Source organism: Bombina bombina, chromosome 1, assembly GCF_027579735.1.
Source record: "Bombina bombina isolate aBomBom1 chromosome 1, aBomBom1.pri, whole genome shotgun sequence".
NCBI lineage: Eukaryota > Metazoa > Chordata > Amphibia > Anura > Bombinatoridae > Bombina > Bombina bombina.
In genome coordinates, this window is record NC_069499.1 from 758,802,313 (window position 1) to 758,820,657 (window position 18,345).

Genomic DNA, 18,345 nt, shown 5'->3' on the forward strand with positions numbered 1-18,345 from the left:
AGATTTGTCCCCTCTACTAAATCTGGATCAAGAGACCAGAGATTCTCTTCTCTGGTGGCTTTCTCTGGTCCATCTGTCCAAGGGTATGACCGTTCGCAGGCCAGATTGGAAGATGCCAGCCTTCTAGGTTGGGGCGCAGTCTGGAACTCCCTGAAGGCTCAGGGATCGTGGACTCAGGAGGAGAAACTCCCAATAAATATTCTGGAGTTAAGAGCAATATTCAAGGCTCTTCTAGCTTGGCCTCAGCAACACTGAGGTTCATCAGATTTCAGTCGGACAACATCACGACTGTTGCTTACATCAACCATCAAGGGGGAACCAGGAGTTCCCTAGCGATGTTAGAAGTCTCAAAGATAATTCGCTGGGCAGAGTCTCACTCTTGCCACCTGTCAGCGATCCACATCACAGGCGTAGAGAACTGGGAGGCGGATTTTCTAAGTCAGAATTTTCATCCGGGGGAGTGGGAACTCCATCCGGAGGTGTTTGCTCAACTGGTCCTTCGTTGGTGCAAACCAGAACTAGATCTCATGGCGTCTCGCCAGAACGCCAAGCTTCCTTGTTACGGATCCAGGTCCAGGGACCCGGGAGCAACGCTGATAGATGCTCTAGCAGCTCCTTGGTTCTTCAACCTGGCCTATGTGTTTCCACCGTTTCCTCTGCTCCCTCGACTGATTGCCAAAATTAAACAGGAGAGAGCATCGGTGATTCTGAAAGCGCCTGCGTGGCCACGCAGGACCTGGTATGCAGACCTAGTGGACATGTCATCTCTTCCACCTTGGACTCTGCCTCTGAGGCAGGACCTTCTAATACAAGGTCCTTTCAATCATCCAAATCTAATTTCTCTGAGACTGACTGCATGGAGATTGAACGCTTGATTCTATCAAGGCGTGGCTTCTCCGAGTCAGTCATTGATACCTTAATACAGGCTCGAAAGCCTGTCACCAGGAAAATCTACCATAAGATATGGCGTAAATACCTTTATTGGTGTGAATCCAAGAGTTACTCATGGAGTAAGGTTAGGATTCCTAGGATATTGTCCTTTCTCCAAGAGGGTTTGGACAAAGGCTTATCAGCTAGTTCTTTAAAAGGGTAGATCTCTGCTCTGTCTATTCTTTTGCACAAGCGTCTGGCAGAAGTTCCAGACGTCCAGGCATTTTGTCAGGCTTTGGTTAGGATTAAGCCTGTGTTTAAAACTGTTGCTCCTCCATGGAGCTTAAACTTGGTTCTTAAAGTTCTTCAGGGAGTTCCGTTTGAACCCCTTCATTCCATTGATATTAAACTTTTATCTTGGAAAGTTCTGTTTTTGATGGCTATTTCCTCGGCTCGAAGAGTCTCTGAGTTATCTGCCTTACATTGTGATTCTCCTTATCTGATTTTTCATTCAGACAAGGTAGTTCTGCGTACCAAACTTGGGTTTTTACCTAAGGTGGTTTCTAACAGGAATATCAATCAAGAGATTGTTGTTCCATCATTGTGTCCTAATCCTTCTTCAAAGAAGGAACGTCTTTTACATAATCGGGACATAGTCCGTGCCTTGAAGTTCTACTTACAGGCTACTAAAGATTTTCGTCAAACATCTGCCCTGTTTGTCGTTTACTCTGGACAGAGGAGAGGTCAAAAAGCTTCGGCAACCTCTCTCTCCTTTTGGCTTCGGAGCATAATACGCTTAGCCTATGAGACTGCTGGACAGCAGCCCCCTGAAAGGATTACAGCTCATTCTACTAGAGCTGTGGCTTCCACCTGGGCCTTTAAAAATGAGGCCTCTGTTGAACAGATTTGCAAGGCTGCAACTTGGTCTTCGCTTCACACCTTTTCAAAATTTTACAAATTTGACACTTTTGCTTCTTCTGAGGCTGTTTTTGGGAGAAAGGTTCTACAGGCAGTGGTTCCTTCCGTTTAAGTTCCTGCCTTGTCCCTCCCATCATCCGTGTACTTTAGCTTTGGTATTGGTATCCCACAAGTAATGGATGATCCGTGGACTGGATACACTTAACAAGAGAAAACATAATTTATGCTTACCTGATAAATGTATTTCTTTTGTAGTGTATCCAGTCCATGGCCCGCCCTGTCCTTTTTAAGGCAGGTCTAAATTTTAATTAAACTACAGTCACCACTGCACCCTATGGTTTCTCCTTTCTCGTCTTGTTTAGGTCGAATGACTGGATATGACAGTGAGGGGAGGAGCTATATAGCAGCTCTGCTGTGGGTGATCCTCTTGCAACTTCCTGTTGGGAAGGAGAATATCCCACAAGTAATGGATGATCCGTGGACTGGATACACTACAAGAGAAATAAATTTATCAGGTAAGCATAAATTATGGGGTTTTTTTCTGTTTCAAGGTGAGAGCTTCAGACCTGAGGTGTGTTTTTTGTGTTTCAGACAATAAAAGAACATTTTGTTTCTTTTTTCCTTTACATAAGGAAACTTCAGACCTATTTTTTAATTTTCAAATGTATTTATTTTAAAATGCATATTCCTTTCTAAAACATTTTTTGTGAAGTCTGCAGAGGCATGTACCTCTCCACCAAGATTTGTAGTAGATGTTCTTATTAAAGGGACACTGAACCCAAATTTTTTCTTTCGTGATTCGGATAGAGCATGCAATTTTAAGCAACTTTCTAATTTACTCCTATTATCAAATTTTCTTTGTTCTCTTGCTAGCTTTATTTGAAAAAGACATCTAAGCTTTTTTTTTTGGTTCAGAATTGTGGACAGCATTTTTTTATTGGTGGATGAATTTATCCACCAATCAGCAAGAACAACCCAGGGTGTTCACCAAAAATGGGCCGGCATCTAAACTTAAATTCTTGCATTTCAAATAAAGATACCAAGAGAATGAATTAAATTTGATAATACGGTAGGAGTAAATTAGAAAGTTGCTTAAAATTGCATGCTCTATCTGAATCACGAATAAAATTTTTTGGGTTCAGTGTCCCTTTTAAGCCTATGTATGTCAACGGGAAGTACAGAACTCCCTATTGCTGTATGTGTTCACTTTCAAATTGGTGATCATGTGACGGCTTTTAAATAGAGTATGTAACCCAGTGGGTGTAAAATAACCCCCCCCCCCCCCCCAAAAAAAAACTTGCTTGGTCTGATTGGGGCATTTTTATTTTGCACCATAATAGAAGGCAGATGCCTGCATACCAGAGAGACTCAAATCAAGCTTGCATACCAGGAAGTTATCTTTTCCTGGCAATCAAGCTACTTAACTCATTGTTTGCTGTCCAGTTCAACCTCTTGTATAGCTTTCTGCAAACTTGAAATAATGTATAGTATAAATTATTTTAGTTGTGCTCCCTTCAAAAGCATTTGTGTACATTTTGTCTTATCTGTATAAAAGTTAAAACACATTAATACTGTGGAAATTATTCAATACTACAGGTACCTACAATAGTGATAAGTGTTCTACATAAACAATAATAGATGTTTTAATGTACAGTTTGTATCTTTTTAAGGGAAATTAAGCACAGGTTTATTCAAAGCAAAGATTATCATGAGAATAAAATAAATGTATTCTATTAAGGTTATTTCCATTTAAAGGAAAGGAGAGTCCACTGCTTCATTCATCACTTGTGGGAAATAAGAACCTGGCCACCAGGAGGAGGACAAGACACCCCAGCCAAAGGCTTAAATACCTCCCCCACTTCCCTCATCCCCCAGTCATTCTTTGCCTTTCGTCACAGGAGGTTGGCAGAGAAGTGTCGGAAGATTCAGAGTAATCTCTTATGGAGGGTAGTACTTTAAGCAAAAGGACTGGAGTTTTAAGTAGTCCTGTCAGCCTCTCAGTGAGAGCATGGGTGAAAGTTAGTCCGTAGACGCAGGGGGAGTTCTTCTGCGAAACCATCCTGACTCATACAGCGTTGACGAGTTTCGCTGCCTGCTTTTTATTCTCTCAAGTCCATGTCAGGAGCGACGCTACTAACCTGTCACACTTGAAGGGCCATGTTCCTGTTCCACGGAGTTGATTCTGGTGATATAGTTTCATTATATACAATATATATATATATATATATATATATATATATATATATATATATATATATATATATATATATATATATATATATATATATATATATTCGGAAGGGGATTTTAATATACAGAATATTGTATATTGTGTTTTTTACTGAACTTGTGTGAAATGAGGCTCTGTCAGCGTGGAACAGTTAGAGAGAGATTGAGGCAGGCTTTTTTGGTGCGTCTCTCGCTCAGTGCAGGGGCGGTCCTGCATGTCCATGTGACCGGGTGTAGCCTCAGTAACTTCCTCTTTCTCAACCTGTGTTGACGAAAGCCGTTTCTTGTAGTCCGGGTCTTAGGAGGTGGTGAGTGCCCCAGCCTTTGGGATATAAAGGTGCCATTTAATCAATAATCAAGTCTGTAATAAAGGTGCAATGTATGGAGGACTCTGATATGTTGGAGGATACTCCTCCTTTATCTAAACCTACTAACTGTGTATACTGTGAGGAGGTTCCAGTGGAACTGCCGTTACAGCTCTGTTCCACATGTTATGACAATATTACTACTTCCAAAAAGAATAAAGTATTTAGTACGACTGAGACGTCCACCTCTGAGGGTTCTCCGTCCCGCAAGGTGCATTCCCTACAAGCATCTCCGATTACTCCAATTACACCCCAGGGCACTACTAACCCTCCCACTGGAGGGGCCCTTTAGCCTCCAGACTTCACCAATCAGTTTCAGACGGTGGTTTCTGCGGCTATAAATGAGATGCCTTGTCCTACTTAGCGGAAGGCACAGCACTGCTATCCGCCTGAGGTCTTTGACTCCGCTGGATATATCTGACATATTATCCGCTGAGGAGGACAATTCCGACTTATCGGAGGATGTCGCTTCTGGGTCGAAATCGGTTACTTCTAGGTCTCTGACCGTGGAGGAACCAGATTTTAAATTTAAAGAGGGAGCATTTGCGTTTCCTGCTGAAGGAAGTGCTTGCTACGCTGGAGGTTCCGGAACCGAAACTCCCAGAGGAACCTTCGATCCCTAAACTGGATAGGTTTTACGAGGACAAGGTAGTGCCCCAGGCCTTCCCGGTTCCTATCAAAATGGCGAACATTATTCAGAATGAATGGGAGAAACTGGGTTTGCCCTTTTTTTCCCTCGTCTTCTTTTAAGAAGCTTTTCCCCATTCTGGACTTGCAGTTTGAACTGTGGGGAACCGTCCTTAGGGTGGATGGTGCGATCTCTACGCTCGCGAAGAGAACAACCATTCTGCTTGAGGATAGCTCCTCTTTTGAGGAACCCATGGATAAAGAGATGGCGTCCATATTGCGGAAGATGTTCCAACTGATGGGGTTTGTTTTCCAACCGGCGGCCACAGTCACTACAGTGGCTGGTGCGGCTACCTATTGGTGTGACGCACTATCAGCAATGGTCGAGGTGGAGACCCCCCTCAATGAGATTTTGGATCGAATCAAAGCCTAAAGGGTGGCGCATTCGTTCATTTGTGATGCTAACATGCAGATTATTGACCTGAATGCTAAGATGTCTGGGTTTTCGGTTTTAGCTTGCAGGGCTCTGTGGCTCAAATCGTGGTCTGCTGACATGTCTAAGTCTTGCTTGCTTTCCCTACCATTTAAGGGGAAGGTTTTGTTTGGCCCGGGCCTGGATTCTATCATATCTACAGTCATGGGGGGCAAGGGTGCCTTCTTACCTCAGGATAAGAAAGCCAAACCTAAGGGTTCTACTTTTCGTCCCTTTCGTGCAGACAAGTCTCAGCGCCAGCAGCCTTCTGCAAAATCTAAGCAATCCAAGGGCTCTTGGAACAAATCCAAGCAGAACAAGAAGCACGCCGAGTCAATATCGGCATGAAGGGGCGGCCCCCGGCCTGTCCTTGGACCAGGTAGGGGGCAGACTATCTCCTTCTTTTTTTTTTTTTTTTGCTTTTGCGCGGGCCTGGAGGGGAGACGTTATAGAACCTTGGGTACTGGAGGTCGTCACCCAGGGGTACAGGATAGGTTTCAAATCGTATCTGCTCAGAGGCAGGTTCCTCCTGTCAAACATCTCTTCAAGACCAGAAAAGAGACACCTTCCTGGGGTGTGTGAGGGATCTCTCATCTCTCAGGGTAATCGTACCAGTTCCTCTGGCAGAAAGAAGTCTGGGGTATTATTGCAACCTTTTCATGGTCCCAAAGAAGGAAGGCACGTTTTGTCCAATTCTGGATCTCAAAGCCCTAAACAAGTTTTTGTCTGTCCCATTGTTTAAGATGGGGACGATCAGGTCAATTTTGCCCCTGGTTCAAGAGGGGCAATTCATGATGACTATAGACCTGAAGGATGCTTACCTTCATGTTTCAATCCACAAGGATCACTTCAAATTTCCAAGGTTTGCCTTCCTGGACCAGCACTTCCAGTTTGTGGCCCTTCCGTTTGATCTGGCGACCGCCCCAAGAGTCTTAACAAAGGTTCTGGGAGCTCTTCTCACAGTAGCGAGAGCCAGAGGGATTGCAGTGGCTCTGTATCTGGACGATATCCTGGTCCAGGCTCCATCCTACAGTCTGGCGGAGGATCATTCGAGAGCTCTCCTCAGTCTACTTCGGTCCCACGGGTGGAAGATAAACGAAGTAAAGAGTTCATTGGTCCCCAGCAACAGGGTGGAGTTCCTGGGTACGATACTAGATTCTTCGGCAATGAAGATATTTCTGACAGACCAGAGACGTTGCAAGCTTGCGTCCAACTGTCTAGCCCTACAGACATCCTGCAGGGCATCTGTGGCCAAGTAATCGTGCTCATGGTATCAAGCATAGATGTCATCCCCTTCGCCAGGTTCCACCTCAGTCCTCTTTAGCATGTTGAGACAATGGAACAGCGATCATTCAGATTTGTCCCAACAGATATCTTTGGACAGACCGGTGAGGGAGCCCCTGTCTTGGTGGAACCGACCGGGCCAGTTGTCTCAGGGGACTTCCTTCCTGAGACCATCCTGGGAGATTGTAACCACGGATGTGAGTCTCTGGATGGGGAGCCGTTTGGGATGCCAGAAAGGCAGATGGACTCAAGAGGAATCAAGTCTACCTATAAATATTCTAGAACTTCGAGCGATATTCAACGCTCTGAAGGCTTGGCCCCTCTGGGGTCGTTCCAGTTCATCAGATTCCAATCGGACAACATCACCTCGGTGGCTTACATAAGCTCCCTAGCAATGAGGGAAGTATCTCTCGGATTATGGATTGGGCAGAGACTCACAATTGTTCGCTCTCAGCGATCCACATTCTGGGTGTGGACAACTGGGAAGCGGATTTTCTGAGCAGACAGATGTTTCATCCAGGGGAATGGTCTCTCTACCTCGAGATGTTTGCAGAGATCTGCAGCAAATGGGGGACACAAGAAATAGATCTCATGGCGTCCAGACTTAATTGCAAGCTACCTAGATACGGGTCGCAATCCAGGGATCCCCAGGCGGAACTGATAGGAAGTTACCTCGTCGCAAGGATCTGTTAGTTCAAGGTCCTTTCCTACATCAAAATCTTGATTCTCAGAGGCTGACTGCGTGGAGATTGAACGCATAGCCTAGTCTTAGCCAAAAGAGGTTTTTCGGAGAGAGTGATCGACAGTCTTGTCCAGGCCAGGAAGCCAGTCACTAGACACATCTACCACAAGGTGTGAAGGACCTACTTGTCCTGGTGTTAGGAACGAGGATACCCATGGCACAAGGTCAAGGTATCTAGGATTTTGGCCTTTCTCTAGGATGATCTGTATAAGGGTCTTGCTGCCAGTTCCCTAAAGGGACAGATATCGGCTTTATCTGTACTGTTGCATAAGAAGCTTGCGGAGCTTCCTGACATTCAGTCCTTTGTTCAGGCCCTGGTTAGGATTAAAATGGTCTTCAGGAATCCAGCTAGTCCCTGAAGCTTAAACTTGGTGCTTGAGGTTTTGCAGAGGGCTCTGTTTGAACCTATGCATGACCTGGACATTAAAATTCTCTCATGGAAGGTCCTGTGGTTTATTTACTATTGCATCGGCACGCAGAGTCTCTGAGTTGGCGGCCTTACAATTTGAGCCTTCTTACTTGGTTTTTCATGCTGATAAAGCAGTTCTGAAAACTGGTTTTGGGATTTCTTCCCAAGGTAGTTTGGAGTCTTAACATTAACCAGAAAATAGTGGTTCCTTCCTTGTGTCCTAACCCTTCTTCTTCGAAGGAGAGGTTACTTCATAATCTGGATGTGGTTCGAGCCTTGATGTTTTAATCTTCAAGCTAAGGAGTTTAGAAAGATGTTGTTGTCTTTATTTGTTGTGTACTCTGGAAGGCGCAGAGGGCCTCTAACTTCTCTATCCCCCCCCCCTTAGATGGAAAACATAAATTATGCTTACCTGATAATTTCATTTCCATCGTGGGGAGAAGAGTCCACTACACCCGCCCGTTCTCCGGTGGGCGGACCTAAATTCATTTTTGTTCTTCTGGCACCATTTATACCCTGATTTTTCTCCTATTGTTCCTTGTTCCCTTGGCAGAATGACTGGGGAATGAGGGAAGTGGGGGAGGTATTTAAGCCTTTGGCTGGGGTGTCTTTGCCTCCTCCTGGTGGCCAGGTTCTTATTTCCCACAAGGGATGAATGAAGCAGTGGACTCTCCTCCCCACGATGGAAATGAAATGATCAGGTAAGCATAATTATGTTTTAAACATTGGAAAAGTAAGTGCATTTTTATAGTGCCCACATAGCAATGGGTGCTGCCATCTTTTAACCTAGATTTCTATTTCTGCTGAAGCTTGTTAGAAACAATTGATTACAAATGGGTCAGTGAGTGTGTAACCAATGACTGGATTATAGTAGTGTAATGTTTGCTGTCTGCACTTTTACTTCTAGCAAGAATCGGAAAGCTCACAATTTTCAGAATTAAAGTGATGGTAACTCTCCCCTTTATAAAAACAGACCTGGAATGTTAGTTATATTTTATATTGGAGTTTAATTCATCAGTTGTAATCAAGATGCGCTTAAACTTTATTTTTAATATAGATATGAAATTCAAATACCCTGCGCTCAGGCCGCCCACTTCAAAAGTAAATTTTTCTGTGAGCTAAAGGTTTATACTGTTCTCCAATCAGCACTCTCACCATCAGGCACTTTTATTGTAGCTAGAGCGCCGATTGGACAACAATTCAAACCATTAGCTCACAGAAAAATTTAATTTTGAAGTGGGTGTCCTGTGAATTTCATATCTATATAAAAAAAGTAAGTTATAGGCTATAATTTACTTTCTCTTGTAAGGTGTATCCAGTCCACGGATCATCCATTACTTGTGGGATATTCTCATTCCCAACAGGAAGTTGCAAGAGGACACCCACAGCAGAGCTGTAATATAGCTCCTCCCCTAACTGTCATAGCCAGTCATTCTCTTGCAACTCTCAACAAGCAAGGATGTTGTAGTAGAGAGTGGTTAAATATAGCTAGTTTATTTTCTTCAATCAAAAGTTTGTTATTTTTAAATAGTACCGGAGTTGTGCTATTTTATCTCAGGCAGTAAATAGAAGAAGAATCTGCCTGAGGTTTCTATGATCTTAGCAGGTTGTAACTAAGATCCATTGCTGTTCTCACATATGTCTGAGGGGATTACACAGATGAGGTAACTTCAGCGAGAGAATGGCGTGCAGGTTATTCTGCTATCAGGTATGTGCAGTTATAATTTTTTTCTAGAGATGGAAAACACTAGAAAATGCTGCTGATACCGGATTAATGTAAGTTAAGCCTGAATACAGTGATTTAATAACGACTGGTATCATGCTTACTCCCAGGGGTAATACCCTTATGATATTGCAATATAAAACGTTTGCTGGCATGTTTAATTGTTTTTATATATGCTTTGGTGATAAAACTTTATTGGGGCCTAGTTTTTTCCACATGGCTGGCTTAAATTTTGACTAGAAACAGTTTCCTGAGGTTTTCCACTGTTGTAGTATAAAAGTTACAGTTGGTGCAGTTAAAATTACAAACTGTGACATCCAGCTTCCCTCAAAGGCCCTCTGAATGCTATAGGACATCTCTAAAGGGCCCAAAGGCTTTCCAAAGTCGTTTATTGGGGAAGGTAGGGCCACAGCTTGCTGTGGCAGTTGGTTGTGACTGTTAAAAAACGTCTATTTTGTTTTTTTGATCCATTTTTTGAACTAAGGGGTTAATCATCCATTTGCAAGTGGGTGCAATGCTCTGTTAGCCTATTATACACACTGTAAAAAAATTCGTTTGATTTACTGCATTTTTTCACTGTTTTTCAAATTCTGATAAAATTTGTTTCTCTTAAAGGCACAGTACCATTTTTTTTATATTTGTTTGTTAACTTGATTTAAAGTGTTTTCCAAGCTTGCTAGTCTCATTGCTAGTCTGTATAAACATGTCTGACATAGAAGAAACTCCTTGTTTATTATGTTTAAAAGCCATGGTGGAACCCCCTCTTAGAATGTGTTCCAAATGTACTGATTTCATTTTATGCAATAAAGATCATTTTCTGTCTTTAAAAAATTTATCACCAGAGGAATCTGACGAGGGGGAAGTTATGCCGACTAACTTTCCCCACGTGTCAGACCCTTTGACTCCCGCTTAAGGGACTCACGCTCAAATGGCGCCAAGTACATCTAGGGCGCCCATATCGTTTACTTTACAAGACATAGCGGCAGTCATGGATAATACACTGTCAGCGGTATTAGCCAGACTACCTGAACTTAGAGGTAAGCGAGAGAGCTCTGGGGTGAGACAAAATGCAGAGCATACTGACGCTTTAAGAACCATGTCTGATACTGCCTCACAATATGCAGAAGCTGAGGAAAGAGAGCTTCAGTCAATGGGTGATGTTAATGACTCAGGAAAGATACCTGATTCTAATATTTCTACATTTAAATTTAAGCTTGAACACCTCCGCGTGTTGCTTAGGGAGGTTTTAGCTGCTCTGAATGACTGTGATACCATTGCAGTGCCAGAGAAATTGTGTAGACTGGATAAATACTTTGCAGTGCCGGTGTGTACTGATGTTTTTCCAAATACCTAAAAGGTTTACAGAAATTATTAATAAGGAATGGGATAGACCAGGTGTGCCGTTCTCTTCCCCTCCTATTTTTAGAAAAATGTTTCCAATAGACGCCACCACATGGGACTTATGGCAGACAGTCCCTAAGGTGGAGGGAGCTGTTTCTACTCTAGTAAAGCGTACTACTATCCCTGTCGAGGACAGTTGTGCTTTTTTTTTAGATCCAATGGATAAAAAATTAGAGGTTACCTTAAGAAAATATTTATTCAACAAGGTTTTATCCTACAGCCCCTTGCATGCATTGCCCCTGTCACTGCTGCTGCGGCGTACTGGTTTGAGTCTCTGGAAGAGGCTTTATAGGTAGCGACTCCATTGGATGACATACTTGGCAAACTTAGAACATTTAAGCTAGCCAATTCTTTTATTCTGATGCCATTGTTCATTTGACTAAACTAACGGCTAAGAATTCTGGTTTTGCTATACAGGCGCGCAGAGCGCTATGGCTTAGATCATGGTCAGCTGACGTGACTTCAAAATCTAAGCTACTTAACATTCCCTTCAAGGGGCAGACCCTATTCGGGCCTGGTTTGAAGGAGATTATTGCTGATATCACTGGAGGAAAAGGTCATGCCCTTCCTCAGGACAGGTCCAAATCTAGGGCCAAACAGTCTAATTTTCGTGCCTTTCGAAACTTCAAGGCAGGTGCGGCATCAACTTCCTCTAATGCTAAACAAGAGGGAACTTTTGCTCAATCCAACACGGTCTGGAGACCAATCCAGACCTGGAAAAAAGGTAAGCAGGCCAAAAAGTCTGCTGCTGCCTCTAAGACAGCATGAAGGAACGGCCCCCTAACCGGTAACGGATCTAGTAGGGGGCAGACTTTCACTCTTCGCCCAGGCGTGGGCAAGAGATGTTCAGGATCCCTGGGCATTGGAAATTATATCCCAGGGATATCTCCTGGACTTCAAAGCTTCCCCCCCAAAAGGGAGATTTCACCTTTCACAATTATCTGCAAACCAGTTAAAGAGAGAGGCATTCTTACACTGTGTACGAGACCTCCTAGTTATGGGAGTGATCCATCCAGTTCCAAAGGAGGAACAGGGACAGGGTTTTTACTCCAAATCTGTTTGTGGTTCCCAAAAAAGAGGGAACCTTCAGACCAATTTTGGATCTAAAAATCTTAAACAAATTCCTCAAAGTTCCATCATTCAAGATGGAAACTATTCGTACCATCCTACCAATGATCCAGGAGGGTCAATATATGACTACAGTGAATCTAAAGGATGCTTATCTTCACATTCCGATACACAAAGATCATCATCGGTTTCTCAGGTTTGCCTTTCTAGACAGGCATTACCAGTTTGTAGCTCTTCCCTTTGGATTAGCTACAGCCCCAAGAATCTTTACAAAGGTTCTAGGGTCGCTTCTGGCGGTCCTATGGCCACGGGGCATAGCAGTAGCCCCTTATTTAGACGACATCCTGATACAGGCGTCAAACTTCCAAATTGCCAAGTCTCATACGGACGTAGTACTAGCATTTCTGAGGTCGCATGGGTGGAAAGTGAACGAGGAAAAGAGTTCTCTATCCCCACTCACAAGAGTTTCCTTTCTAGGGACTCTGATAGATTCTGTAGAAATGAAAATTTACCTGACGGAGTCCAGGTTATCAAAGCTTCTAAATTCCTGCCGGGTTCTTCATTCCATTCCGCGCCCTTCGGTGGCTCAGTGTATGGAAGTAATCGGCTTAATGGTAGCGGCAATGGACATAGTGCCGTTTGCACGCTTACATCTCAGACTGCTGCAACTATGCATGCTCAGTCAGTGGAACGGGGATTACAAAGATTTGTCCCCTCAACTGAATCTGGACCAAGAGACCAGAGATTCTCTTCTCTGGTGGCTATCTCGGGTCCATCTGTCCAAAGGTATGACCTTTCGCAGGCCAGATTGGACAATTGTAACAACAGATGCCAGCCTTCTAGGTTGGGGTGCAGTCTGGAATTCCCTGAAGGCTCAGGGATCGTGGACTCAGGAGGAGTCTCTCCTTCCAATAAATATTCTGGAACTAAGAGCGATATTCAATGCTCTTCAGGCTTGGCCTCAGTTAGCAACGCTGAGGTACATCAGATTTCAGTCGGACAACATCACGACTGTAGCTTACATCAACCATCAAGGGGGAACAAGAAGTTCCCTAGCGATGTTAGAAGTTTCAAAAATAATTCGCTGGGCAGAGATTCACTCTTGCCACCTATCAGCTATCCATATCCCAGGTGTAGAGAACTGGGAGACGGATTTTCTAAGTCATCAGACTTTTCATCCGGGAGAGTGGAAACTCCATCCGGAGGTTTTTGCACAACTGATTCATCGTTGGGGCAAACCAGAACTGGATCTCATGGCGTCTAGCCAGAACGCCAAGCTTCCGTGTTACGGATCCAGGTCCAGGGATCCCAAGGCGACACTGATAGATGCTCTAGCAGCGCCCTGGTCTTTCAACCTGGCTTATGTGTTTCCACCGTTTCCTCTGCTCCCTCGACTGATTGCCAAGATCAAGCAGGAGAGAGCATCAGTGATTCTGATAGCACCTGCGTGGCCACGCAGGACCTGGTATGCAGATCTAGTGGACATGTCATCCTTTCCACCATGGTCTCTGCCTCTGAGACAGGACCTTCTACTTCAGGGTCCTTTCAACCATCCAAATCTAATTTCTCTGAGGCTGACTGCCTGGAGATTGAACGCTTGATTTTATCAAAGCGTGGCTTCTCCGAGTCAGTTATTGATACCTTAATACAGGCACGAAAGCCTGTCACCAGGAAAATTTAACATAAGATATGGCGTAAATATCTTTATTGGTGTGAATCCAAGGGTTACTCATGGAGTAAGGTCAGGATTCCCAGGATATTATCTTTTCTCCAAGAAGGTTTGGAAAAAGGATTGTCAGCTAGTTCCTTAAAGGGACAGATTTCAGCTCTGTCTATTCTTTTGCACAAGCGTCTGGCAGATGTTCCAGACGTTCAGGCATTTTGTCAGGCTTTAGTTAGAATCAAGCCTGTGTTTAAACCTGTTGCTCCACCATGGAGCTTAAATTTGGTTCTTCAAGGAGTTCCGTTTGAACCTCTTCATTCCATAGATATCAAACTTTTATCTTGGAAAGTTATTTTTTTGGTAGCTATTTCCTTGGCTCGTAGAGTCTCTGAGCTTTCTGCCTTATAATGTGATTCTCCTTATCTGATTTTTCATACGGATAAGGTAGTCCTGCGTACCAAACCTGGGTTCTTACCTAAGGTGGTATCTAACAAGAATATCAATCAAGAGATTGTTGTTCCATCCTTGTGTCCTAATCCTTCTTCGAAGAAGGAACGTCTATTACACAATCTGGACGTGGTCCGTGCTTTAAAGTTTTACTTACAAGCTACTAAAGATTTTCGTCAAACATCTGCTTTGTTTGTTGTCTACTCTGGACAGAGGAGAGGTCAAAAGGCTTCGGCAACCTCTTTCTTTTTGGCTAAGAAGCATAATCCGCTTAGCCTATGAGACTGCTGGACAGCAGCCTCCTGAAAGGATTACAGCTCATTCCACTAGAGCTGTGGCTTCCACTTGGGCCTTTAAAAATGAGGCTTCTGTTGAACAGATTTGCAATGCGGCGACTTGGTCTTCGCTTCATACTTTTTCAAAATTTTACAAATTTAATACTTTTGCTTCTTCGGAGGCTATATTTGGGAGAAAGGTTTTACAGGCAGTGGTTCCTTCCATTTAAGTACCTGCCTTGTCCCTCCCTTCATCCGTCTACTTTAGCTTTGGTATTGGTATCCCACAAGTAATGGATGATCCGTGGACTGGATACACCTTACAAGAGAAAACACAATTTATGCTTACCTGATAAATTTATTTCTCTTGTGGTGTATCCAGTCCACGGCCCGCCCTGTCATTTTAAGGCAGGTAATTTTTAAATTTAAACTACAGTAACCACTGCACCCTATGGTTCCTCCTTTCTCGGCTTGTTTTCGGTCGAATGACTGGCTATGACAGTTAGGGGAGGAGCTATATTACAGCTCTGCTGTGGGTGTCCTCTTGCAACTTCCTGTTGGGAATGAGAATATCCCACAAGTAATGGATGATCCGTGGACTGGATACACCACAAGAGAAATACATTTATCAGGTAAGCATAAATTGTGTTTTACTTTATATAGATATGAAATTCACAGTTTATAAAAAAGATGCGCTATAACTTATAGCGCATCTTTTTTATAACTGATAAATTACACTCCATCTAAAATATCACTAACATTCCAGATCAGTTTTTATAAAGCTGAAGAGTTTACCATCACTTTAAGGGAATAATACAAAATTATATTATACTGCAGTTATTCTACCACACATGATAAAACATTTTTTTAGTACCATCTTAAGATGTTTTATTTAATGTGCCTTTAATATGTAAACATTTATTTTGTTTTATTCATTATTTTTTCCCTTTATAGCCATACCAAGAGCAAAGACAAGAACAAATTCTTCTGCTAGAATTTTTGAAGACACCCTAATGAGCAAATACATTTCAGCACTCTTGTGGACAGGGCCAGAGGGAAAAAAGAAATAGGTATGTTTTCTAAATCATGATCCAGAATAGATCACTTGAAATTCACATTACAAAAAACCCCATTGATATAGGACTAAAAGCTTACTTCAACTTTTATTCTACTTGAGTTTGCTTTTGTGCTTTATTATTAAAGGGACAGTCAAACCAAAATTAATTATTAAGAGCACACAATTTTAAACAACTTTCCAATGCACTTTCTTTTTATATCCACAGTTTGAGGCTTCGCCTCCTACTGAGCATGTACAGGAATTCTAGGATATACATATATGCATTTTATGATTGGCTGATGGCTGTCACATGATGCATTAGGAAGGAAAATGCAACTGACATTTGTCAGAAAAAAAATCTACTGCTCATATGAAATTCAGTCTAGATGCTTTTGCATGTGTCTCTATTTTGCATTTGTCTCTATTATGCATTTATTGATTATGCTATTCTACTGTGTTTAGTGGTCCTTTAAAAATACATAAATTCACTTTATATAATAAAAGCAATGAACTGTCAGATCATATTTTATATTTTTGCTGTAAATACTTATGGTAGATATAGACAGAGTGCAAACAGAAAGGGTAGCACCCTGCCAGGAACAAACAGCTCAGTGGCTTGTTCTATGACCTGGTTACCACCTGGGAGTAGCTTATTTTAGCCCAATTATGTTTGTGTTTTTTTTTTTTTTTTTTTTTTTTTTAAACAGAGGAATTCTTTTTAATGTAGTATATCAGTCTGACAACGCCTAACAAGGTCAGTCCAGCTCCGAAAAACAAGAGATTTTCTTCTGAATAAGGGGAATGGCAACCCCAGACAATTGTTTCAGCCTTCTTTTGGGACACTTTAGTGAGGTGTAGCCATATATCTCACATATGGTTTCCCCATCACCCTTAGGGAGACTTTCCCTAGGTCATAATACAAATACATACGGAAAGAGAAGCAGTCTGCCAGGAGCAAACAGCAGCTCAGTGGCTTGTTCTATGGCCCGGCTACCACCTAGGAGTAGCTTCTTTTAGCCCAAAGTGCATCATTTGTATTCAACTGTATTTTATAAATCCGCAAGAGTATTTACATACAATACAAACACTGAAAGTGTTTTATTTTTTCAAAATAAGTTTTATATAAGCTGCTTTTAGTGCTAATTGCAAACATAATAATCATAATAAATGACATATTTTATTTGAGCACATTTTAAATATAATAAAGGTAATTTTATATTAATGTGACTGTATTCCTTTATATTCAAAGGAAATTAAACACCACTTGATTTCTTCCACATTCCCTAGAGAGCGCAAAATGTATAACCAAGGTTGTCAAGATTCTACCAGTTACCTAAACCAGGTATTTGGTTTGCAGCATTTGCAAGCTGTGAAAGTTGCTTTTTGGCATGTGTAGGGAGCGTAAACCAAGCACAATTTTTATACAAAAGCCTTTTAAAACATGTTTAGGAGGTAGGAATGCATGTTGTAGAAGAATACAAAAGGTTAGGCACTAGAACTTAAGGAGATATAGCTTCCTCCTTTCTGGTGTTTTGCCAAGCTGCAATGTATGACATTTCTTATATTGAATGAAGAAACGGTAGCAGTAAACCAACTACCCTACTGATTATTTATATTTTATTACACAAAGTGTAGTATTTATTTTGTTATATCTATAAACTTTTGTAATGCTTTGTCTTAGGTTGTCCATATTCCAACCCATAGGTGCTGCCATTGGAAATGAGGACTTCGGAAGAGCAAGCAGCCACCACAGTGTTGCAGAGACTTTTGCAGGAACAGCTGCGTTACGGAAATCATAATGAGAACTTCAACTTGTTGGCCTTGCACCAACAAGCAACCGGGAACGTGAATCCTTACGGTGGTGGACAGGGAGGTCAGAACGAAGGACTTAACTCCCAGGACCACCAACTGGTTCCTCATGCTGCCCGTCAGGAACCTCAAGGGCAGGAGATCCAGGTGGAGAATATGATGGAAAAGCAGATTCCATTAAGAGCGCAGACTAGTGAGGACCTTCCCACTTATGAGGAAGCTAAGGTACAGTCACAGTATTTCCGTGGACAGCCTCATGCCAGTGTTGGAGCTGCCTTCTATGTAACTGGGGTGACTAACCAGAAGATGAGAACTGAGGGTCGACCGACAGTGCAGAGAATAAGCCAGGGTAAAGTGCATCAGGATGATGGTCTAAAGGACCTCAAACAAGGCCATGTACGTTCTCTAAGTGAGAGGCTCATGCAATTGTCACTGGCTACTAGTGGTGTGAAAGCTCATGCTCCAGTCACCAGTGCTCCTCTGTCTCCACAGCCTGGGGATTACTATAAGAATTCCAGCTCCAATGACATGTACAAGAATCATTCTCAAAGTGGAGGACAGAAGGGAATGGAGCATAGAGGACCTCCACCTGATTACCCTTTCAAAAACACTCTTTCTTCTCAAGGAAAGCCTAAGGAATTTGGTCAACATTATGGAGATTACAGAGGCAGTCAGCAGAACCGTTCTGATGGGCCTATGGTCAGATACCAGCCTCCTCCTGAGTACGGAGCTCCCAGGTAGGGGAAAAAAAAGCAAAACGCTACTAGTGTGTGTGTTTTCATTTTTTTAGATTTTGTGTTCAAAAAATTCTTGGTGCTTCATAGGTTCAACTGTTAACTGTACTCATGCGTTTGTTTTAATTGCATTCATCATTGGATTTGACAAAATCCTATCTGGTTCCATAGTTTTTAAGAAATTAAAAAATACAAATTGCATCAACACCAATGTATAAAAGTGCAATAAGTCTCTTTATAGGGGTGAAACAG

At 42.5% G+C, this 18,345-nt stretch overlaps 1 protein-coding gene across 2 annotated transcripts in view; it reads left to right on the forward strand.

Annotated features, from left to right (window-relative positions):
• Positions 1–18,345, forward strand: part of AMOT (angiomotin) — a 125,086-nt gene that overhangs the window by 35,045 nt on the left and 71,696 nt on the right. Inside the window, exons 2-3 of one of the 2 annotated variants that reach the window (XM_053699325.1) lie at positions 15,448–15,563; positions 17,232–18,096. In XM_053699325.1, coding sequence (XP_053555300.1) covers positions 17,270–18,096 — 827 coding nt within the window. In that variant the 5' untranslated portion in view covers positions 15,448–15,563; positions 17,232–17,269. The remainder of the gene's footprint in view (positions 1–15,447; positions 15,564–17,231; positions 18,097–18,345) is intronic. The other variant, XM_053699324.1, reaches the window with a different exon arrangement.